The sequence below is a fragment of the Gekko japonicus genome, unplaced genomic scaffold (genome assembly GCF_001447785.1).
Source record: "Gekko japonicus isolate JY-2015 unplaced genomic scaffold, Gekko_japonicus_V1.1 scaffold697, whole genome shotgun sequence".
In the NCBI taxonomy this organism is placed as follows: Eukaryota; Metazoa; Chordata; class Lepidosauria; order Squamata; family Gekkonidae; genus Gekko; species Gekko japonicus.
Window position 1 is genome coordinate 430,479 of NW_015160230.1, and position 24,631 is coordinate 455,109.

Below are 24,631 nucleotides of genomic sequence, written 5' to 3' on the forward strand. Positions count from 1 at the left end.
AGCTGCTGCCAGTCAGACTAGACCATTCTTTGTTTCTCCCTCCCCCACCTCTGCAATTTTCTGCATTAGAATGAGGGATTTGAGAAAGTGAGGTCTGACTCACAGAAGCTTATGCTGAACATAAATGTGATGAGTTTTTAATGTGCTACTGGATTTCTCTGGGTTTTTCCCCTAGTCCAGTAGTGGCGAACCTGTGGCACGGGTGCCAGAGCTGGCACTCAGAGCCCTCTCTGTGGGCATGCGTGCCATCGCCCCAGCCAGGCCCAGACCATCATTAAAGTGTCGAATTCTCTGCCAAATAATTTAAAGTAAATGAAAGCATTTGGGATTGCTTTCCTTACTTTGTTTGGATCATCTTAAGTTAATGTATAAGTTGTTTTTTCTAAAGTAAAACCTCAGTATTCAGGTTAAATTGCCGTGTTGGCACTTTGCGATAAATAAGTGGGTTTTGGGTCGCAGTTTGGGCACTCGGTCTCTAAAAGGTTCGCCATCACTGCCCTAGTCTAACATGGCTATTCCTCTAGTATAGTCAGAATAGACAGTATGGACCTTGATAGACCAATAGTCTGACTCAGTAGAAGACAGTTTTGCATGTTCCTCTTGTTGTTAATTTACACTGATACCTTCCTTATAAATGTTTTATAATTTTAACCTGTTTTTACCTTTTAATGTAAGCCACCCTGAGCCTGCCTTGGCGGGGTATAAATTTAATAAAATAAATAAATAAACTCAAGGCAGTATACAGAGAATTCTCAGGCACTCCGCCTTCCAGGCAATGACCAGATCTAGATCTGCTTAGTTTCTGCACAGTTACATCATCATGTACTTTCAAGCCAAATCCTGGGAATTTTTGTAATTCATGCTACAACACAGGCAATTTAATTTGATATATGTTTGGATTCTGTTTACAAAACTATTCCAGTGTTTGCAGTGCTATAATGGACTGCAACATCAAAACTCCATTTGATAATCTGGACCATTGTCTCTGTACTGAACAAGTGTGTGAATCTGAGGAAAGAAAGTACATTCGTAGGCAATGTCAGTTTAGGAAATGGTTGGCTTCACTTTTGAAACAATTTGAGGAGGTTTTAAGAGTTCCTGAAAATGACCTGTGGGTTTTTGTTTTTGTTTTGTTTTTTTTAAAGGAATTAGTTCAGATTACCTGCAGAAACAAATGCAGGATGTTTGACCAAATTGGCTTGTATGTTGCAAATTGATCTGTTATGCCAATAAAGGTCTATGTATATGTATGTAATGCAAATTGATGTATCCAGGGGCTTTTCTGTAATCCTTCCTCTTTGCCTCTTTATTTCAGGAACCTTTTGGATAAGGACACATTCTCCAAGTCTGACCCATGTAAGTACACTTTGTGTTTAGCTTCCCTGTTTTTCATAATATGCTTTGGTTCTGGTTTTTCTTGTTCAGAGACATTTAACTTCTGTGTAGAATCCAGCTTTTTCTTTTAGTTTAAGATTTATAGGGTCCTGGGAGTCAGACTGTGCAAATATGTACAGGATTGCAACCTTTGGAATTATCCAGTCAAAGTAAGCACTTCTCAGTCTTTTCAGCTTGAGAAAGCACAGCACATACTTAACATTTCTATTGAAATGAATGGGAATTAAATGTATGCAAACTTTGACTGGATTGTTCACTGTGTTAATGACTCTGGGATGGAAACAATTGGTCCAAAGCAAAGAGCACTGAATTGTGAAAGCTGTCTAAACATTAAAACATTTGAGCTTTCTTTGCAGCAGCACTCCATTCTGAATAGCCACTTTCCACAAGAGTCTAGCGGCTCCTTAAAGACTAACAAATTTGTTTGTCAGAGCCCACTTCATCAGATGCATGCAGACTCATACAGCTACCATTCAGAACTGATAAATATAGTCAGATCCATACAAGGATCATTGGGTATGCAAGGGTGTTGGGTCCTCATTCTTATAGACAGAAGGTCCCAATCTGCTTGTACAACTGAATGTTCATACAGATTGCACCTCTCCCTTGCAGCAAATAGGAAGTCTGCTCCAACAGGGAGCCCCATGCATGCACTGATGTTCCCATACTTAATAAAACAAATCCCTGGGTCAGTGTAAGACTGTGCAAATGAACCTAGTAAATATAATGTGATTGGGGGGGTTGTGTGCTTTTGTGTGTCTCAGCCTCAGCCAGTACTCCCTCTAAGCTGTGGAGTCTTGTGAGCAAAGAGCTGCTGGCATTAACATTGTGAGCCAGCCATTTGGCTGCTGCATAAGTTAGTTGGCTCTGGAGCCATCCCTTCCTGAGCTAGGACAAAAATGGGTGAGCTGGAGGCTAAAAAACTGTGAGCCGGCTCACACCGACTCAGCTTAGAGGGAACACTGGTCTCAGCCTCATCTTTTGGTTTGATCCACTTTCTTCTGTCTGTGATTATGTGGTAAAGAATGCTCCTTCTGTAGAGATCCTAGGGAAATAGATCATATGCTTGGATCAAATATCCTTAGATCGTAGACAAAGGGGTGGGGACAAATGGCAGAACCTGAGAAAAAAATTAATGGAACCGCATTTTCTGTTTGCTGGATTGCCCAGTGTTTTGGCAGCAGCTCTTCATTAACACCTCATTAATCTTCTGTGCATTTCTGCTGTGCTTTTGAAAGGAAGCCAAATACACTAATGAAAGTGTCTTTATTGGCTAATTTAAGCAGTCAGCCTTAAGATCTCGTTTTGATTTCTGTGGTTGCTTTGTTAAGTCACGAGAGACCAGCGTTCATTTTGACTTTGTGTTTGCTGTAGTAGGAGGTCAAGTCTGCTTCCAGCTGAGCCTCTATAAAACAGTCAGGAAAAGGAAAAGTTGGTGGGGCACAACGGGATTGGTGTTTCAGGTGGGCTATGGAGGCAGGCTCTATGGAAGCAGCTCATGCTTGGAATAATAACAGCACTTTTGAACACACACACACACACACACACACACATGTTCCACTGGAGCCTATTAATAAAGGGGAGGGGAGGGGGGAGAAGCCTGCCTACCAAAGAGGGAGCCAAGCTGCCTGGACTGGATTTGAATGAGCAGATTGTGGGCATCTTTATGGATTCATCAGCAGATTAAGGCTGCAATCTTGTGCACATCTAGTCCTGTTCAGTGCAGTAAGATTTACTTCTGAGGTAATTAGTGTAGGGTTTGACTGCACACCCGGTAACTTTGGGACAGTGGGCTCCAGTGGTCCTGCTGTTGGGCTAGCCTCAACAAAGATAAACAATTGGAAGTCCAGTTCAGCCTGCAGTGGCATCTTGTATGGCTCCAGGATAGCATCATATCCCAAGGATATCCCCCTCACACACACACTTGATAAGCATAATAGCCACTGTCTCTTTATGCCATTCTCACCATTTAAAATTATAGACCTGTATCCTACCCCTCTGCTCAGCAGAGTTTGAAGCCTTCTTTCAGCCTAAGACCCTTCTTCCACTTCTGCTGCCAGGGAAGCTGTGTGAACTGGAGGAGGAATTTGGACTTTTGCTCAGAGGAGCAATAGGATGCATGCATATGATTTTAAACTGTGGGAGTCATTTAGTCCACCAGCACTTCTAGTCCATGCAGCAAGTCCAAAGCTCGAACATGCCTGTCAGGTGGCTGCCCACCCCCTGGCAGAGAACTGGCTGCATTTTCTAATTATTCTATCAGAACTTCTGATGTTCTGCTGAAATTTACCCTCATGTAACTTTGAGCAGCAACATAGGCTCTTCCATAGTCCTTGATGGCTCAAACAGATTTGAGGACATGAGATGGTTAAAGGAAGAACTTTGAAAGCACCTTTGTTGGGTAGCAAGAGCTGAAATGAATCTTTGCCTGCACCCTGAAGTGAGAGGCTGATTGGTGTAACATGGGGCTTGGAAGCTTCAGTGGGTACAAACTCCACAACCCAGCTTTTGTCTAGGACTAGCTATATGAAACATACAACATCTGTTCTTCCACATCTCCTCTGGTCACCTGTTTGCCTCTGGGCCCCTTTAAGATGATGGCTCTTACCTTTAATGCTCTTCATGGCATGGGATCCTCATAATTAATGGAGTGCATCTCTGATTATTCTCCTTAGTGTCGCTTACTTATCTTCCTCCTCTTTAATACATTCCCACAGATTAGACCACTCCTCCTCAGCCCAGGCTTGGGCATTATTGGTCATTGGGCCAACATTATGGAATGATGTACCTGAAGAGATGTGAAAGGCAGTCCCCATTTTTGAAGAGCTTGTAAATCTCTCCTGTTTCAGCAAGCTTTTTGTGAAGGCTGATGGAGTGATTACATATTTAGGGGACCCCCATTGGTATTTGTGACAGGCGTTTTTTGCCAACTGAGGATAACCACAGAGCCTCCTATGATTCTGGAGAATCAGGTTTGTTTTAAACTATGAGCCTTCCCCTCAGTTACCAGGTGTTCCTAAGGTAGCAAGTCTAAAAGCTTTGGATTTGCTGCTGTGAGGTTAGCTGTGTGATGAGCAGGTAGAACATAAAGATCACTGAGGCAGGAATTGGATTAAATAACAATGATGATTTATTTATTTACAGGTTGGTTTCAAAGAACAGATCAGCAGCACAGGTCCCCAGGTAGCCAAAGGAGAAACTTGGCCGAGGCACATATATTTAAGCTAGTTATGGCTTCAGCCTGTGCTTTGAATTTCCTTAATGTGTTCAGGTACAAAAGGCTTTTACTAACGAGACACCAGGCTGGATCCTCACTCACACACAGGATACCATCCGATGCCCTTTCCCAAGAGTCAGACTAAATGGTACAATTCTGCTCATTACCAGTGACAGGCCTAACAATTGGGTATTCTCCCCTATAGGTTTAGTTAAACCATTCTGCCACACTACCAGGCAAAGCTACCCTTCTAATTCTCTCCTCTTTTGCTGAGGCTGACCCAAAACTATCACTGCACTCTCCCTGAGGCAGATCTGAACTCTCACTGTGTTTCCCTCCAACATTCCAGCCCCACTCTGAAAGGTGATTGGATGGTGGAGCAGCACTCCCATAGGCTCAGCTGAGTGGCTGTCTTTCCCTTCAGGGGCAGGACAGCCTCTTGTCTGTCACAATATTCCTGTCTGATTGCAGTGTTTCCGTTTTGTTAGTCACCTTGAATCTCCAGAAACAGGCGTGGTATAAAGGTTTCAATAAATAAGTACATTCCAGCAAGGTCTGTGGCAGTTTTTTATGTGGGGTGTGAGTCAGTGTGGGCAGAGGTAGTGTTGCTAGACATTCAGCCTTTGCTTCATTTGCAGTATGGCTTCTGTTAAATATTAGTTGCCATCCAAGACCTGGCTCCATGCATTGAGTGACCAAGGACCCGATCACTCCCCAAGCACTGGTGTAAGACTTGTCTGCCTTTTGAGTGGATTCAGTTTCTGGTTTCCGTCACATATCATGTCTGCTCCTCAGTACCTTGTGTTTGTCTTTTGGGGCAGTAGGTACTTTGGGGGCAAAACAGCTTTCATTGCTAAAAAGGTAGGTGTGGAATAGCAAACAGTATCAAAGTGGTGAAAAAGAGCAAAGGAAAGAATGGATGGTGGGTTTTCAGTTTTCAGGAACACTGACTCACTCTCCCATGTATACTGACAAGGAAGTCTGCAATGAGCTTGCTTGGTTCTATTCCTTCAGAAGGCTCTGCTCTATAGGTCAAATGTGCATAACTGTGCAATGCAACACCACTGCTGAACTTTCTTTGCTGTGCCACTGGCTAAACTACCTCTAATTTTTCTCTTTTACAGTATGTGTGTTGTATACTCAGGGCATAGAGAGCAAGCAGTGGAGGGAGGTATGTAACCTGCATTTATTTCAAGTTTTGATGGAGAACTGTTGGTTTCAGGAGGATGGTGGGACTTGAGCTGATCAAGCTTCCCAGATCCTGTATTCTGTCTCTCATATTTTGTATAATGTTTGCGAAATACTTCCCTGATCTCAGTTTCCCCACCTTCATAACAGGTATTAAGTTATATCATCTGAAATGGAGGCTAGGTGAACCAATTTAGTGAGTATCTGGTTAAAACTTGTTTTCACATCTCTTGATCTGATAATGCCTGTGGTAGTTGTCGCAGTGATAACTCAAGTCACCACTGAATGTGTGCAGGCTTTACAGTGTGCCCCTGTCTTCAAGGCCAGGATTGCTCCTAAATCCCTTTGCACCAACACAGCACAATACTACGGTGGTAGGAAAGAAAATATGCTGGTGTACCATTCCTGTCATTAATGCAAAGAGGGAAAATGGATAGTGTTGGGAGCATATTTGAATAGGGGCAGCATGAGTGACTGTTAGTGCCAAACTAGATGTAGGGTAAAATGAAAGTGCCACTCATGTAGTAAAAGGGGAATGGGGTGTAGTTTTAAATGCAAAAGGCGTACATATGAACCCTCCCTGCTCCTTTGGGTTATTTCTCTGCAGCCCCTCTCTGCCAGTGCATTGCTTTCAGCCAAGGACCCCTTCTTGTTTTGTGAATCCCCAGCTGGGAGACAAGTAGAGATTCTGCCAAGGCAGTTACTCCCTGTGCTAGAGTATGAGCTTTGACAACTACTAATGCTCAGCTTCAGTACAAATCTACTCTAGATTGGATTATATATCTGCGACAGAAAAGAAGCCTACTCCTTCCTCCTTTCTGCTTTCCTCATTCTCCTTTTCTCTTATACTGTGGCTGTGGCCCTAATGGCAACACCAATGACCGTTTGATGGGGAAGCAGGGGAAGCAGGGGAAAAAACCCTATCCCTCCCTCTTGGCCTCCACCTACTTTCTCCAGCACTTTGGATCTATTTCAGCACCCTGCGAAATGTACTCACTACTCAAGGTGTCTGACAACTAATTATGCTTCTGTGTTTAAATGTCCAGAGGTGCCACTGCCGCCATGTTTTCTTTTGTCCTTGGATGGAATTGAATGATCAGGAGATATTGACATAATGCTCCACCTTCAGGAAAGAGAGCAGCATAACTTTAACCCCTCACACTTTAAATCAGTGGACAGCCCAGATGACTGGCCCCCAACTTTTACCTGCTCTGCCCTAGTCTCCATCGCAGTGAATGATAGAATCCTGATCTCAGTCAATGCATTCCAAAATGAGGGACATACGATTCAGCCAAGGGTGCACAGATCTCGTATATCAAGATGTATAATGTGAGCCTCCGTCATAGAACTCTGTGTCTTTGCTGTTTATACAAAGTTTCACATCACCAACACCTCCTCTTGTGACAGTTCTAACCATCCAACAGCCAGGAAAAAGAAAACAAAAAAGAGGAAACAAATATGATTTGTTGTCCTCAGCACTCTTACAGGTCTTCGGACACCAATGCCCCCCCCCCAGAAGTTCAGCTCCATTGCTGCAGCTGAGGCTACAAAGACAAAGCACCCCACATAGGTAAGCTATCCAGGAGGGGGGAATCCATACTTCAAAGCAGGACCCCTGCACAAGAAGAAGTATGATGGGTGTGCAGAGCATGCAGGCCCCATGGGTGTGGTGCACTGATTTAAAAACCTTCCTTTATTCAATAGGTGGGACTTGTGCTCTCCACATAAAGGACAGCAAACAAGTGCACACTGTGCTGAAAAGAGGCAGCTCTGTGTAGACCACAGATCCCCAAATGCAGGTAAGCTCTCACCATGCACTAGGGAAAGCAAGGTAGACCCCAGCTGCCCTTTGTCAGAGAGCACCAAGCAGATGCCACTCATGGCCCCCCTTACTGCTTGCAGGATCAGATCCTGGACATATGCAGCAGAATGGAGATGGCATTCCAGTGCAACACTCCATGACTAGAGGAGCTGTAAATGTTGCAGTGACTACACTGTGTTCACCAAGTGGTGAAGCTTCAACTGTAGATATCAGGGGGATTACCAATGGGAGGGGGGCTGGGACACGGAGAGCCCCTGGATTCGGCACTGTGAACCCAGACAAGACCCTCATAACCTCAACGATCTGTTGAAGCTGCTACTCATTTTTCACTGCTATCATTATCTCTCATTTCTCCACAGGTAACCAGGCAGACCTCTCACTCCCAGAGGCAGCTGTGCTCTCAAAGGCCATGCAGGCCACAATCAAAGCCTACAGCAGCAGGGACCATCAAGAAGCAAGCTGTAGCCCTCACAGGGCTCCTGTGCACAACAGATGACAGTGTGATAGATGCATCAGTGTGGTGATGCAGCAATGGGGAAAACTACACTTCTGGCTTTTATGCAGCTTTCTCAGGCACAAGAACTGAGTGAGAATCCACCCCTCTCTGATGCTTTCAAAATTCACATTGCCACTGAAATGCCTCAATAAAAATTGTGTGGGATCTCTGTTTCTTTCTGTTCTTACCGCTCACCTGACACATCTTCACAGTGGACGGAGAGCACAGTGGGAGGAGGCAGAGAGCTCTCCAGTGCTCAGGGCCTGTATCTTGCTACAGGGACAAGGAGGAGGGCCCAGCAGCATAATGGTCTCCTGACCCCACCTCAGGTTACTGGAACTTGGATAATCTCTGGAGTCTGGCTGCTTTATGGAGAGGGCAAGCAATTGGTCACAGGGGCCCTTTCTGCACTCTCCTTTTAATCCATGTTCACCACGGTGTCCTCCAAGCAATTCTGCACTAAAATCAAATTCAACCTTCTTTTTAATCCAGGGTTTCCCCCCCATTCTGCACTAAAATCGAGTTCAACCATCTTTTTATTCTGTTTTTCCCCCCCATTCTGCATTACATGACCTCCTACCTACCTACCTCACAGGGTGAGTGTTGCAGGGAGGGGAAGAGAAAGGGGTTGTAAGACGCTCTGAGACACCTTCAGGTAGTGAAGGACAGGGTATAAATCCAATCTCGTCTCTCTTCTTCTCTCTTCCCCTCAGTGGTCAGCCTGGTTTCAGCCTGCTGTCACCCCAGGTTATTTGGATGCTGTTTTGCCATGGACTTAAATTGCCTCAACTCGAACACTGGGAAAATCTGGAGTGGCAGGCAAATGCGGAAAGGACCAGGGCCAGCTGGGAAAAACTGGCAGATGCGGGCAATTGGCCAAGTGACCACTGAGGAGGTGTGGCTGCATGGGATGCGGGGGATGGGTACAATGAAAGGCATGAAGTCAGACAATAGGGCTGTTAATCCATGTGCCAGCCAACCTGCCTGTCTAGAGCACTACCCTAATCTCAGGTGTATGTGATGGTTCCTAGGAACTGAACCTGGGACTGTAGCCAGGGATTGAACCTGGGACTTTTGATCTGCTTTCCCTCTGAACTGAATATCCATGCCATAAAGAACTTCAATTGCCCATTTTCCCACATGAAACCTCTGTTAAGGGGACAGATCATTTTTCTCCAGAGCTGCTGGCAACCCTCTTAGAAGCTGGAGTTGTGTTGTAGATTTGTGGTTGGTTTGTCTAGATATAATTTTCTGTTTCTTTGCAAACCGCTTTAACTCTCCAGTAGGGAGAAAAGTGGGTTAGAATACAAATATATTCCTAACCAGTGGGCTGTGGAGTTGGCTGGCTTTTAATGAATGGAGCCACACACTTTTCTTCACTATACGGACATGGTTCTACACTTATCAAGGGGATCATTTGTAGCTGTGTTGCCAGCAACCTGGGGGGAAATGTCCATTCCCTTTAATAGAGTCTTTAATGTATGGAAATAGGCAGGGGGGCCTATGCCCAATTTACAGGCTTTTCTGTGAGGAAACAAGATGCAGGTCTAGGTGGGCCTTGCTCTGATCCAGCTGGGATCATCTGTATTTCAGTATAAATGACAGACGAATTCTTGTGCCAGAGGACTTGGAGGAGGGGTGAGAGTAGCTGAGGTTTGCAAACAGCAGTCGGCTGGTAAGTCAAGCTGATATTTGTGGGCTGCTGGGATCAATCTGTTGGATTATATGATTAGCTGAACTGGCTATATTGCTAATTTGTATAATTAATAGTGGCTGCAGAATTCATTTTTTCTTGGCACAGAATTTTATTTATTTATTTTTGCTAATGCAGAAGATGCAGAGTCCTTTGAGTGGCCCACAATGTTGCTCCACCAGCAAAACCATACTGCTCTTTATATGCTTTTGTGTATATGTGTGTTTTTAAAGGTAAAGAACATCCTGCAGCTGGCTAGTAATGCAACAGGGCATCTCACTGCTTGAACCATTTTATACTGGAGTACTTGAGAATGTTTTTATTGCTTTCCATTGTCCCAATAGCTAGGTGAGGGGTAGGGTTTGGTAACTGCTACTCAGGCACAAGCTCTCTCTTACAAACAGTGCAATCTTAAACAAGAGTTATGACCTTCTTGTTGGATAAATAAGACAGGGAGTCTAGAGTTGTTAATCAAAATAAAGTTCTTTATCTAAATCTATTAGGAAGGGGAGGTGATGGTATTCCAGCTGAGCTATTCAAAGTCCAATTTTAGTATATGTGCTGCCGAAGCGAGTCTTAAAAGATGATGCTGTTAAAGTGCTGCACTCAATTTGCCAGCAAATTTGGAAAACGCAACAGTGGCCACAGGATTGGAAAAGGTCAGTATACATTCCAATCCCAAAGAAGGGCAATGCCAAGGAATGTTCAAACTATCGCACAATTGCACTCATATCACACGCAACAAGGTCATGCTCAAGATCCTACAAGCTAGGCTTCAACAGTACGTGGATAGAGAACTGCCAGAAGTACAAGCTGGGTTTCGAAGAGGTAGAGGAACTAGAGATCAAATTGCCAACATTCGCTGGATTATGGAGAAAGCAAGAGAGTACCAGAAAAACATCTACTTCTGCTTCATTGACTATGCTAAAGCCTTTGATTGTGTGGATCACAACAAACTATGGCAGGTCCTTAAAGAGATGGGAGTACCAGACCACCTCACATGTCTCTTGAGAAACCTGTATAAGGGTCAAGAAGCAACAGTTAGAACCGGATATGGAACAACTGATTAGTTTAGCATAGGAAAAGGAGTATGACAAGGATGTATATTGTCACCTTGCTTATTTAATATATATGCAGAGTACATCATGCGAAATGCTGGCCTGGATGAATCACAAGCGGGAATTAAGATTGCTGGGGAAAAGATCAACAACCTCAGATATGCAGACGATACCACTCTAATGGCAGAAAGTGAAGAGGACCTAAAGAGCCTCTTGCTCAGGGTAAAAGAGGAGAGCGCAAAAGTGGGCTTGAAGCTCAACATCAAAAAAACTAAGATCATGGCATCCGGCCCCATCACTCCTTGGCAAATAGAAGGGGAAGTCGTGGAAGTAGTGACAGACTTCACGTTCCTGGGATCCCAGATCACCGCAGACTGTGACAGCAGCCATGAAATTAAAAGACGCCTGCTACTTGGGAGGAAAGCGATGGCGAACCTAAACAGCATGATAAAAAGTAGAGACATCACCCTGCCAACAAAAGTCCGCATGGTCAAAGCAATGGTATTCCCAGTAGTCATGTATGGCTGCGAGAGTTGGACTATAAGGAAGGCCGAGCGCCGAAGAATAGATTCTTTTGAACTATGGTGCTGGAGAAGACTCTTGAGAGTCCCTTGGACTGCAAGAAGATCAAATCAGTCAATCCTAAAAGAAATCAACCCTGACTGTTCCCTGGAAGGCCAGATAATGAAACTGAAGCTCAAATACTTTGGCCACCAAATGAGAAGGGAGCACTCACTGGAGAAGACCCTGATGCTGGGAAAGATTGAAGGTCAAAGAAGACGGGGACGGCAAAGGATGAGATGGTTAGACAGTGTCATAGATGCAACGAACATGAAATTGAGCAAACTTCAGAGGACGGTGGAAGACAGGAAGGCCTGGCGTGATCTGATCCATGGGGTCGCAAAGAGTCGGACTCGACTGTGCGACTGAACAACAACAATGAACAGGAAAACAGGAAAGTTCTAATAAAATAATAAAGTCCTAAACTACATATTCATACAGCAAAGTAGGCTAATATATACCACAAGTCTCTAAGAGGAAAAGGTAAAAACCTAGGGCAAGACTACTGAGCAAATAACCTCTCTTCTAGAATCTTAACAGGAAAAAGCTCAACCTCATTAGCCAACCCAAACACTGGTAAATTAAAACCATCCAATCAGTTTCCCAAACATACCAATTAACACACAGGATTGGCTCTGAGCCAGGTTGTACTTCCAGGTCAGGCCTCTGGTAGAATCATAACAAATATGTTAACCCTATAATGTCTGAAATATATGCCGTATCCCAACACTTCTAATTCCATTGATATCAATAGTCCTCTGATTTGGGCTGCATTGCAAGTAGATCAGACTCTAATCTGGAGAACTGGGTTTGATTCCCCCCTCCTCCACATGAAGCCAGCTGGGTGACCTTGGGTCAATAACAGTTTTCTCAGAGCTCTGTCAGCCCCACCTACCTCACAGGGTGTCTGTTGTGGGGAGATGAAGGGAAGACAATTTGTAAGCTGCTCTGAGACTCCTTCAGGTAGTGAAGGGCGGGGTATAAATCCAATCTCCTCCTCCTCCTCATTAAAGTCCAATATAAAAATAGAAATACAAAGATTCTGGATAAAAGCTTCATTTCAGATGTCTTCCTTAGAAATACGATGTATGGAATAAGATACCATATCTGATATATTGTTTGCAAGAGTAGATGTGCTGGGGGTAAAGGTGGGGGCAGTAGATGGCATAAGATCAGGATGGCATAAGATCAGGATGGGGAAAGTAATATTTTCCTCTGCCTGTCTTTCTGTCCTTACATGAGCCCTGAGGCTGGGGGAAGCAGGAAATAAAACGTTGTCTGGATGTTTGCTGGTTCAGTTCCAGCCCCAGATAATTCTCCTCCCAACTGTTTCTTGTGAGATTTGGTAGAGTTAACTTTTTGCCTTCCTCATCCCCAGCTAGCTCTTGTGCATGTGAATTGCAGCATTCTGAAAACTGCCCACAAGGGGAGGGCTATGCTCACCCCCCACATATACATTGAGCTGTCCCTCTCCTTCCTAGGGCACGGGTATATTGCAGGTTAGAGTCTTGAGGAGAAAAGGAATAGCAGGATGCCTACAAGGGAGGCTCAACATGTGGGTCTCCTAATAGCAATAGTTGGAATTTTGAAGTATACCCAGGCCTCCTACGTGTATGCATGTGTGACCAAAGGTCAGGCAGGGTAAAGAGGAGCCACTGAGCCCAATGCAATGCTGAACCCCTTCTGCATGTGCAGCTGTGTCCTTGGCAGGGGGCATATGCATGCATGCGCACATCATGCCCTCCTTTTGTACAATTCTAGCAAAGAACTAATTAATTCTAATTTAAGCCATTTATATCCCCTCCAGTTATCTTGTATTATCACAACTGTTTCATTACAGAGAAAATTGCAATAAATTACACATGGTTACATTTAATTCCACTTTCACATGGTGATGAAGGCAGATGGTTTAGAAATATATTTATGGTTGTCAAATAAGGTACACTTTATATAACTGCATAACTTAATAGTTGACTTTGGAATGAACTTATATTTTTGGTTTGTGAACTTACTTTTTTCATTATTTAATTTACATTATTTAATAAGAACCCACATGGAAGCTCAGTGAAGAAAAGTAGCAGTGGGAGGGAATCCTGTACGTCAGAGATGTGCAGTTGACCTCCCTAGGGCCTTTGGGTGGAAGCCTCAGCCTAGCAGTGGAGCATTATGGGCAGAGCCATTGCTCAGTAGGAGGAAGCAAAACCTCTGGCATCTCCAATTAAAGCACCTCCATTAGCAGACATCTGTCAGGAATAGTTGGCCAATGAGAAACTTTGCCGGAGGGCTGGCATTCTGGAGCCTCTTCTGAGGTCCAAAGCTCATAATTCACTTAATAAAGAAAGATGTGGCAGCAGAAGCAGATTCCTGCATAGGCGGTGTTAGAATTGGAGTGGAGAGCCCTGCCAGTTGGAGAGTACTGGTTTAGGTGGACCAAGGTCTGGCTCATTAGAAGCACCTGGCATTGGAATGCGAAAACCTGCCCTTATATCTGCCACCACTGCTGCTTCACCTACTCCCCTCTGGATATGTTTATGACTCAATGGCTCAAAGTCATATGTACTTTTAGGCTTTGGTGTAGATTGGGAAATTCCTGGAGATCTGGGGTCAGAGGTTACGCAGGGTGGAATATGGTGAAGGGAAGGATCCGAGCAGGCATGTGATGCTCTAGAGTCTACCATCTAAAGCTACTAAATGCCCAGTAGCCTAAGTCTGGCAGCTTCTTTTGTTTGTATAAAATTCTGTTTTCAGACTGGGGTCCTGGAAAGGACAGGGATGGCTGCAGGCATGATGAGAAGTGTAGATGGGCCTCCCACTGAAAGTATGTGGTGTAGTGGTTAGAGTATGGGTGCACAAGGTACAGCCACATGCAGCCCCACAGAGCCATGTTGTGCAGCCCCACAGAGACTGGGGAGGGAGGCACTGGCAAGGCAACATCCCCTCTCCCCAGAACTTCTTGCCATGTCCCTGCTCTGGGGTACAGGAAGAAGCTCCTTTCCCCTGGGAGAAGGGTCAGAATGGCAACTCTCAACCCAGAGAGCAGCTGAGAGGTGGCATTCTAGCTAAAGAGAGAACATTTCTGGAAACATTCAAGCCTGAGCTACATACCTGCAACAAAACAAGTACAGCAGCTCCATCCGAATCCTTGCAACTGACCTGAAGGCATTCTCCCCTTCCTCCCTCTCCCTTGCAGCAAAAAGCTGCGTCCACCGGCTTATGCTGATGCTCTGAAAAGATGGAGTGGGGATAGCTGGCCAGTGAGAGACTTTGCCAGAGGGCTGGCATTCTGGAGTCTCTTCTGGGGTCCAAAGCTCATAAATCATTTAATAAAGCAAGATGTGGCAGCAGAAGCAGATTCCCACATAGCCAATGTTAGAAGTCAATTGCTAGAGTCCAAGGGTGGGCAGCAGGGTCTAAATGCCAATTTGCAGAAGTAATTTCTTGGAAGACAAGCAACTATTGGGAGGGGATGGATTCCAGCAATCGCGTATTGGCGGCTAAATTCTAATTGAATGCACACACAGCAGCACACAAATAGGAAAAGAATGCTGAAATGTTTTGAACAACTAAACATGCATGAGTATGTCTACTCATATCATGCATTCTGGGCTGTGTAGCTGAGGCTATAAGAACTCCTACCTTAAGCTTCTTTGATCTCTGACATAGTCGCCTCAAGGCAAAAACATTGCAAACACACATGGCTGTGCACAGAATAGGATCTCTGATATTGGAAGTTGTCAAATCTCAAATCCATAGATACACAGCAGTGAGCTCCATTCTCTCAGGGTGTCTTAGGAATGCAGAGGGGAAACCTCATTTGTTTCGAACACAGCAGAATCCAGTTCCCTTGTCCAACACTTTCCTAATATATGAGAGATTTTGTTGCTGTTGGGAGAAGTCAGGTGATTGCTTCTCTGTGACAGTGGCCTCCCTGCAGGGCAGGTGGCCTCCCTGCAGGGCAGTTTTACATCTGTGCTGACTGAGCCAGTATAGGTGGGAAGGGTTTTGCAGGGATCTTGGGAGAGCTGCCTCCTAGGTTGTGTTTATTATTGATCCTTGGATCTTTCACAAGAGGGTTTGTGGCATGCTGGGGACTGGAGGAGCCTAGACTAGGGTCAGGGTAAGACAAATCTGCTCTTTTATCTGTGCACCTTAAGGAATGGCTTCACATCCAAATTCTGTTCTGAACATGGCCTACCAAAGAGGTGTTTGTTGCTGTAAACTGCTAGAGCAATGGTCACCTGTTTTGAGGCGAGGAAGGGATGTAGGTGTCCAGCCAGTACATAATCAAAGTTTCTAAAGCTGACGTAGCTGCTGATCTTTTTTGTCAGAGAGAGAGAGAGAGAGAGAGAGATCATGATGTCCTTTGGGCTGTATTCAAGAAACTCCAAATTGTGTTTTCTAAAACTCCATTTATCAGTTTGGGACACTCACAAAGGATAATTTTTCTCCTCAGAGTAACAAAACCTTGAAGTGTTTTTTTTTTTGTAGAAACATAGCCCTTCCAGCATGCAGTAACCTCTGCAGGCATATTTCTAAAAATATGACAATGGCTGCTTCCATAGATTTCCCCCCTCCATCATTGCAACCAAACTAGAGTGCTGTTTTCTTGGAGCATCCACATAACATCATCCTCTGATTGCCCACTTTCCAGGTTTTCCCCGTCCCCAGTACACCCCTTTTCAAAGCTGCTTTAGTAAAAAAAATTTAAAAAGAATTCAGGTCAAGGACATTAGCATACTGCCTGGATGGGACATTTTCAAAGTTCCCACCCACATGGTCCTTCTGTCAGCCCCTCACAGCCAGCATTATCTCTGCTGTACCGTTGAGGGACTTTTTGAGGGCTTTAAAAATAATTGTTATAGCACTATAACAATTGCCAGTTTTTTTAATTAAGGCCCTCTATTGGCCCTGCAAGGAAAACTGCAAATAAAATGGTGGCTGGTGGAGGAAAATGTGGAGAAAACTCCTGTGTAGATGTGCCATTGCCCATGTGAATGCTGCTGCATTTGCAGCTGAAGTGAATGCAAAATGGAGACATTTTAATATGCAGGATGCAGATGGGGGTGACATCGGTGGCTAAGCATAGGAATTTTTTTAAAAGAGCAAGAGAGATGTGTACAAATATCCCATTTGGGTGATAAAAACCAGGGTGTCTGCATATATACCCAATATCTGGATGTTAGTTCATCATGAAAGAGCCTATCAGTTTCATTTACAGCCATGAGTGAATCAGTGAGATTTGAACTTGTGTGTGTGTGCAGGTAATTTTATTATTACTATCATGAAGCTTTAAGTATTTGTATTGTTCCCTGAAGTTGGTTTTACATCTTAAAAGTTAAGATCAAACTGCTGCCATCTAATGGCATACTTTAAAAAGAAACATAGTTTTATGGTGCTTCAATTAACGTTGATAAGGAGTCTTATTTCTTAAAGTTATCTTTCAGAATCTTGGCCAATGCTACCCATGATGGTGCTCTAGCCAAGTTTATCAATTATTTAGATGTGCAGCAACAGGGCATAAATAAAAATGGCTGCACCTTACTACCTTTTGGAATGTTACTCACTGTGTGAAGTCCAACCATTGTGGGGCATGTGATCAGTGTGACCAGTGTGGCAACTTGCAGGGGATGCTGTGTGTTAAATACTGGGTTCCGTGGATGAGCAGACCCCACGTCTAGTGATCAGCTCAGCTTTATTAGTGATTCAGCAGATACAAGACTGAAACCACAGGGCAACAGCCCTATTTAAATAGCATGCAAAAACGACACCGAAACACACCCAACTCCCAACAATAGGCTATTTACACAACATTAGTTTCTCGTTGGTCACCTCCAGAGTCCTGGTGGGCTATGGTTCTAGAGCTTCAAGCTCAGCCAGTCTCTGGTACCCAGCCCTGGAATATTCCAGCCCTAATACATAACATCATGGGTCTTTACATCAAACTTTTTTGGTACTGTAAGTTCACCAGACATGGCAAACATCATTCAAGGTGGCTGAGTATGTGGGTTATTATTTTTTTCTAGGACCAGGGGAGGCATACCAGTCAGAAACTAAATTGAAGAGAGATCTGGCTTTTAATTTTGATGGGAGCCCTTATGATTTTTGTTTTATTTGCAATATTTATAAACTTGCCTTTCTTCCAACCAGTTTTCCCTAACATGGGAGGCGGAAGGGACTTCCCTGACTGTTTCTCTCTGGACTGAGCCACACAAGCTTTTCAGTGTGTGGTTGCCACTGAAAAAGAGTTACAGCCTGGCAGTACATGCTCAGGAGGACCACAGTTAGCATGTGCAGAGCTCGAAGCAGATAGACTTCTAATGTGCTGCCACAGCTGGGATTAATTGGCCAAGGGTGGTGGTATGCTAAAAGCCTGAGGTCAGCTTTGTACCAATTACATGTCCTCCAACAGCATGGGTGTTTTGTAAGTCTGTAAAGACCGGGATGGGTGTTGGATCACTGCAGCCACAGGCTCTGCTGTTGGTTTCACAGAAACAACTGCTTGCTTACTTGCTTTCCTGTTAGTACCCAGAAAATAGAAAAGCACCAGTTCTTTGACTGCAAGTTCACTTAGCACTGACTTAGGAACTGTATCACAATTAGCAGAATGACAGAGTATATCTGGCCTTTGGCCTGCTGGCATACAGACCAAGGGGTTTCGTTTCTGCTGTTATGTACATCTTGTGTTAACTCAGTTTCATGCATCTTACATTGCTCCTTCTGCAGCACTTTTAGTTAAAAGAGGAAGGATCGTTCAAATGTCTTAAGAGCCTGGAAGCTGTATGTTTTTCGTGAATGCTATCAGAGTGAATATCTCATTTTGAGAACGCTGCAGATCTGGGCCAAATATTTCACTGCTGCTGAACAGTCAGCATTTTTCTTTTTAACTAACATTCAAGGAATTTTCAGATTTCCAAGCAATAGCTCAGCTCCAATTATAGGATCAGGGACTGTTTCTTGCTATGCTGAGTAACACTAGGGGATATGGGGCCTGTAGAAACCTGGACCCAATTTTGCCCCAGTGGACCACACTGAATCAGTGAGAAAACACAGACTCAGCTGTTTAAGTAAAATGAATTACAGGGCTCAGTATACCAATACCAGACAAGTAACATGATTAACAGCAACATAAATGTTCAAAGAAAATTAGAGGAACATAAAAATGATTTTAAATGATACAAGAGCAGTGGAGAAACAGTTAAGAACAAGCAGCAAACAGTTACAATAGTCACCTAATCAGTTACTGACAAGGTTGCGAACCTCCCAAAATTACAACTTCTCTCCAGACTACAGAGATCAGGTCCACTGGAGGAAATTGCTCAGTTGGGCCTAGGGTTGCCAAGTCGAAAAATGTACTTACCGGGGGACTCCTCGTCCACGGCTGGAGCAGACCATAGAGTTTTCCCTCAGATGACCGTGGCCCCGCCCCCAGCATGCCTGGCATCATAACGTCACTTCCTGGTGACGCGCACACCGGGGTGGGGTTCCCCCCGGTGCCCGATCCGCCGCCGGCGGGGAACGGGCCTCTTTCCCCGCCCCCCGGGGGGACTTGGGAAGCCTAGTTGGGCCCCTCCTCTTCCCATGCTGTGCCCTCCCCAGGCTCAGTCCCCGGGTATCCCAGAATTTGCCAACCTGGAGTAGGGAACCCTGCCATTGAAAGGCAAACTAAATTAGGTTATCTAACTTACTCCGAGTTTCAGGCAATCTGTCACTACTTGTCCAATGACTTTGGATTAAAATGTGGAGAGAGAGAGCATGAAAGGGCAAGGAAAGAAAAAAAGTATTATTAAAGAGGGACCAGGGCTGAAAACGGGAAATGGCTGCTTTACTGATGGAAGAAGCAGGGAGGGCAATTTCACTCCTTCCCTCTCCCCACTGCAGCCTCCTGACTGATGTGGTTATTAGTCCATGAAGGTCCTAAGATCACGGGAATCAGTTTTCCTGGGGCTGGATGGGACTGCTACAGCGGAGGGGAATTAGTGAAAGATTTGTGACCACTAGCACCTTCCATGGAGGGGTTGTGGGATCCAACCCACAGTCTTTGAATTTCAAGGCCGGCTTTGTCCGAATGCTTGTCTTGGCCAAAGTGAACATCCTTTTTTTCCTGGTCCCTTTTTCTTCCTCCAACCTACCCTAGGGTGCTAAAAAGAGAGGCACTCTGTCCATTTAAGTTGGCTTACTTCATCACTTATCGAACATGTATCAAAATACTTAACTTTCATTATAGTTGTACATTTGACATAATTGATCAGACTGAAGTAGTATGTGGTTCTAGATTCTGGAAACACTGCCCTGTATCTGAAGATCATAGAATCATAGAGTTGGAAGGGACCTCCAGGGTCATCTACTCTTAAAACCCTGCACAATGCTGGAAATTCACAAAAACCTCCCCCTCCACATCCCCAGTGACCACTGTTCCATGCCCAGAATATGACAAAAAACCTCCAGGATCACTGGGGGCCAAACTGGCCTGGAGAAAAATTGCTTCCTGACCCCGAAGTGGCAATCAGCATTTCCCTAGGTGTCTAAGAAAGGGCCACAAGAACTAAGCATTGAGGCAACCCTTCCTACCCTCCCTCTCATGATCTGCCTAAGTTCACACAATCAGCATTGCTGTCAGATGGCCATCTAGACTCTGTTTGAAAACCTCCAAAGAAGGAGAGCCCATCACCTCCCAAGGAAGCCTGTTCCACTGAGGAACTGCTCTAACTTTCAGGAAGTTCTTCCTAATGTTTAGCTAAAAACTCTTCTGATTTAATTTCAACCCATTGGTTCTGGTCCAACCTTTTGGGGCAACAGAAAACAACTCCATACCGTCCTCTGTATGACAGCCCTTCAAGTACTTGAAGATGGTTATCCTCTCACTTCTCAGTCAACTCCTCTCTAGGCTAAACATACCCAGCTCCTTCAACCTTTCCTCACAGGACTTGGTCTTCAAACCCCTTAACATCTTTGTTCCTCTCCTCTGGACACATTCCAGCTTCTTTGTATCATTCTTAAACTGTGGTGCCCAGAACTGAACACAATACTCTAGGTGAGGTCTAACTAGAGCAGAGTAAAGTGGTACCATCACTTTGTATAATCTGGACACTATACTTCTGTTGATACAGCCCAAAATCACATCTTAATGTTCAGGAAAAGAAAGAAAGAAAGAAAGAAAGAAAGAAAGAAAGAAAGAAAGAAAGAAAGAAAGAAAGAACCCCCAAATTCTGCAGGTCCAGTACATCTTCATATACCTGCCAATCCTTTTCCTGAACTGTTCCATTTCAGGCTGTCAGTGAAGACTTTCATGGTCACAATTGTTTTCAACAAAGGACCCAGCAACAAGATATCAGTACAAAATTAACATATTGCTGAACAAGTTCTTTAGACTTTAACAGTATATTCAAAGTTGATATTTTTTATTCCAATGGAAAAACTTCATGAAGAGACCGAGGTCCCCATACAGCAAGTGCAAGAACAAGTGCAAGTACGAACTTTCTCGAGCTGACTGTTCGTTTCGACCTTTGTCTTCGTCAGATGTCCTATTAAAGATACATGCTCTTAATAACAGGGAAACAACAGTGAGAAGAGTTCTACATACAAATCTTTTTTCATTTTTTACAATAAAGCCCAAGTGTATACATTCTTGGTGAGTTGTATATGTTTCTATACAATATTTTTGTAATTTGTATATGAATACCATTAGGTTGGTTAGGAATGACTAATGTAAGTTTGTTTATATTTATAGAAATGTTGACACTTATTGTTGGAATTATTGGAAACTCTGAATAGAAAAGACCAGAAACTGTATGTATACACTTGGGCTTTATTGTAAAAAATGAAAAAAGATTTGTATGTAGAACTCTTCTCACTGTTTTTTCCCTGTTATTAAGAGCATGTATCTTTAATAGGACATCTGACGAAGACAAAGGTCGAAACGAATAGTCAGCTCGAGAAAGTTCGTACTTGCACTTGTTCTTGCACTTGCTGTATGGGGACCTCGGTCTCTTCATGAAGTTTTTCCATTGGAATTAAAAATATCAACTTTGAATATACTGTTAAAGTCTAAAGAACTTGTTCAGCAATATGTTAATTTTGTAGTGAAGACTTTCATGCCTCATTAAAAAAAATCCCCATATGCAAAAAACCCCACCACAAACCAAAATACAAACCAGCATACTGGGGAGAGGCTAGACTAAACCCTTTCTTGGACACACTAGTTTTTTTGGTGAGAGATATACAACCCCCTTACCCACTGATTACATTTTTTACCCCACCCTTCCTATAAGCACTTCAAGGACTATATGATTTCCTTCATTTCATCCTCATATCAATCATGTAAGGTAGGTTAGGCTGAGCAAGAGCAGCTGGTCCAAGGTTATTTGGCGTTTGAATCCAGACCTCCCCCTTCCAACCATAACACTTAGTTTAACTACTGTATCCTCTTGGTTCACGTACAGCCTGAAATGTGGTACTATGCAGGAAAAGCTTTATCTCTTTATTTTGCTTGCTATGACCCCCAGTCACAGAACTTGACCATTGAAAATCCCCTCCACATACATAAACACACACCACCTTCTGAGATTTCACCAGGCACTGCCCTCATACTTGCAGGCCTATCTGCACTGCTTGAATGGCTAGAACAAAACCAGGGAACTGGTTGTACCACACCAAGTTCCATCCTTGCAGGCCCAGAACTGCAGTCGGTATGGTATACACAGTGACTGTCCTAAGAGACTGGCAGAACAAAGCAAATAACATTTCTGGATTTCTGAGCTGGGATTTTGTCAGTTAAGGTGGCGCAGCTCAGTTCAGAGGTTGTATAGCCAAACTAGAAGAGACACTGTGGGATCCACAATGGGATCTTCCAAGCATTTAAACTGGTATTTGCCTGCATAGCAATGGCATTGGATAGGGGAGTCTAATTCTTCCACCCCATCCAACATCCCCTTCCTTATCCTAACTTCGTGGCTCCGCAGAGGGCAAATAGCATGTCTGTGTTTGTGTGTGTTTGAGACTGGGAAGACAGTGGAGGGAAAAGATTTATATCCCCCTTCCTCTCCAATCTGTGGCTCAGATCCAAATCAGTGACCTCTACAACTGCTGCTTACTCCTAAAAATATTTGGGAAATCCATTCACAGATCTCCCAGTGCCTCTAATTGGCCCAGCCTCTAATTAAGCTACCATCACTTGCTCAGGTACAGGACAAGGCCAGTTTCTCACTCCATCCTCCGCAATAGCCCGTGATGGTTATGGTCTTATATGTTCACGGGAGGGGGGTATACCTCATGTTGCTTCTTTAGAGGGGTGAGGAGTGGGGAAAAGGTGGGGAAAGTGAGTTCTGCAAGGGTCAGCTTGTTGGATGGCAGGGGGAAAAATGAGGTCAAAGAGAATCTTGAAAGTTATCTTCAGATATGGGCCCGTTCCTCCGGGAACAATATATGTGATGTGTGGTAATATGAATAACCACTTCATTTTGGTAATCAATGTCGTCTTCACAATTACACTGGAAGTCATAAAGCATTCTGACACATGGTAGATGAATTGCTAGGTAGGGGGGCGGCATTTAATAATTAAAGTTAATTTCTGGTTTGAAATAGTTTCAAACTAATGGGATTCTGAGCCTCAGTGGAATCATAAAAGGAACCAAATCCTCAACTTCAACAACTTGAGATTGCTCAGGCAAAGTAAACAAGATTACAACTTGATCCATAGAGGCAGTGTATATTTTATGACTCAAGAGGTATGGATGAATCTAAGAGAAATAACAGAGACATGAGGAACTTGCTAGGAGTCTTTCAACTAATTTCATACTCTGATTCATCTCCTGTAAATAAATAAGGTTCAAGGATTATCCGAAGAATAACAGCTTTGTAAATAAACATATAGCCTGCCTTTTATCTTGTTTCTGATTCATATTTTCAAACTTATCTGGGCAGTCATGAGTACTACAAACTTTAACCAATTCTAAATAAAAGCTGAGAACTTCCCAGATTACATATTTTTAATTGGACTTGATTATACAAAATTCTGTGTGATATTGTCATTTATTGAAGCTGTAAATAGATAAGCACTACAGTGGAATGACCTGTCCCGTCCGGCTTATTCATCTCACGCCAAATACTTTGCTCTTGCTGCAAGGTGAAGCAGGCTGCAACACCAAGGTAAAAAGGCCTGGGAGACTGTTTATGCAAGAGCAGTCTCATAGATTCTGGCTCTCTAGAAGGAAAAAAGGACCCCAAAAGGTATGCTCCCTGTAGAACAATTGCATGCAGGCAAATGTCACTGGCACTAAGGAGCCCTGGCCACTGGCTTGGGGATCTAAAGCTTCTACCAGCAGCATTTTCAGAAGTCTGACATAAAATCATGAAGAGTGAAGGGGAAACACTGATGAATAGGTTGCCAGCCCACTTGCTCCAGCTAGTAACTGAATAGACTTGGAAGTGGGGTCTCACACAGGCCCGTAGCTATGGTGGGGCTTCTCTGGACCTGGTCCCCCGACTTCCTGTCAAGGCCCCATGACGTCCCATCCAGCCCAGGCCCCACAGCTCTCTGGGCCGCTTGGAGAACTCCTCACCAATGCACTGCCCCTTCCCCAAGTGCATCTTGCTCGAAAGGGAGGCCATTCCTCATTCCACCCCCCACCCACAGCTGCCTTCCTTCACCTCGGGGCTGCTCTATGCAACCCCAGTAGTGCCACACTTGGCCAGCTGGCCAGGTGGGCTGCCGAGAGGGCAAAAGGAGAGCCCAATTCTTCCAAAGAGCACCTCCTCTCTCCCAGGGTCAGCAGCTCTGGCCAAGAGCAGGAAGGTCCTTGCCATGTTCCTTCCATGTGGCTGCCCCCCCCCCCGAGCCTGCCTCTCACAGCCGCAGCACCTCCTCCTTTCCCCCAGACAGGTGCATTGGCGCCTGCCCCCTCGTCCAGTTGCTGTACATCCTGCCTCCCCTCCACAGCGGCAGGCCGGAGCCTGGTGTGCCCTTCCCTCCAGCCCCCTTTCCTGGCAGCAGATGAGCTGTGAGGGTGGGGTGGGTAGGAGGCCTCTATGGATGGAGTGGCACTGGCGGCGGCAGCACCACCACCAACTGGCAAGCACAGCTTTGCCTGCTCCGGTCAAGGGACTTGGAAAGACCAGCTAGGGCAGGGGCCAGCCAGTGTACGTGAGTGTTACAGGGAAGGATGGGAGCGAGGCTGCTCACTTGGGGTGTGTGCACAGAGGGGGC

At 44.5% G+C, this 24,631-nt stretch overlaps 1 protein-coding gene across 2 annotated transcripts in view; it reads left to right on the forward strand.

Annotated features, from left to right (window-relative positions):
• The window catches only part of LOC107111207 (copine-5), a 218,419-nt gene that overhangs the window by 41,222 nt on the left and 152,566 nt on the right, over positions 1–24,631 (forward strand). For both annotated transcript variants that reach the window (XM_015412140.1, XM_015412147.1), the window contains exons 2-3: positions 1,316–1,356; positions 5,737–5,783. In XM_015412140.1, coding sequence (XP_015267626.1) covers positions 1,316–1,356; positions 5,737–5,783 — 88 coding nt within the window. The remainder of the gene's footprint in view (positions 1–1,315; positions 1,357–5,736; positions 5,784–24,631) is intronic.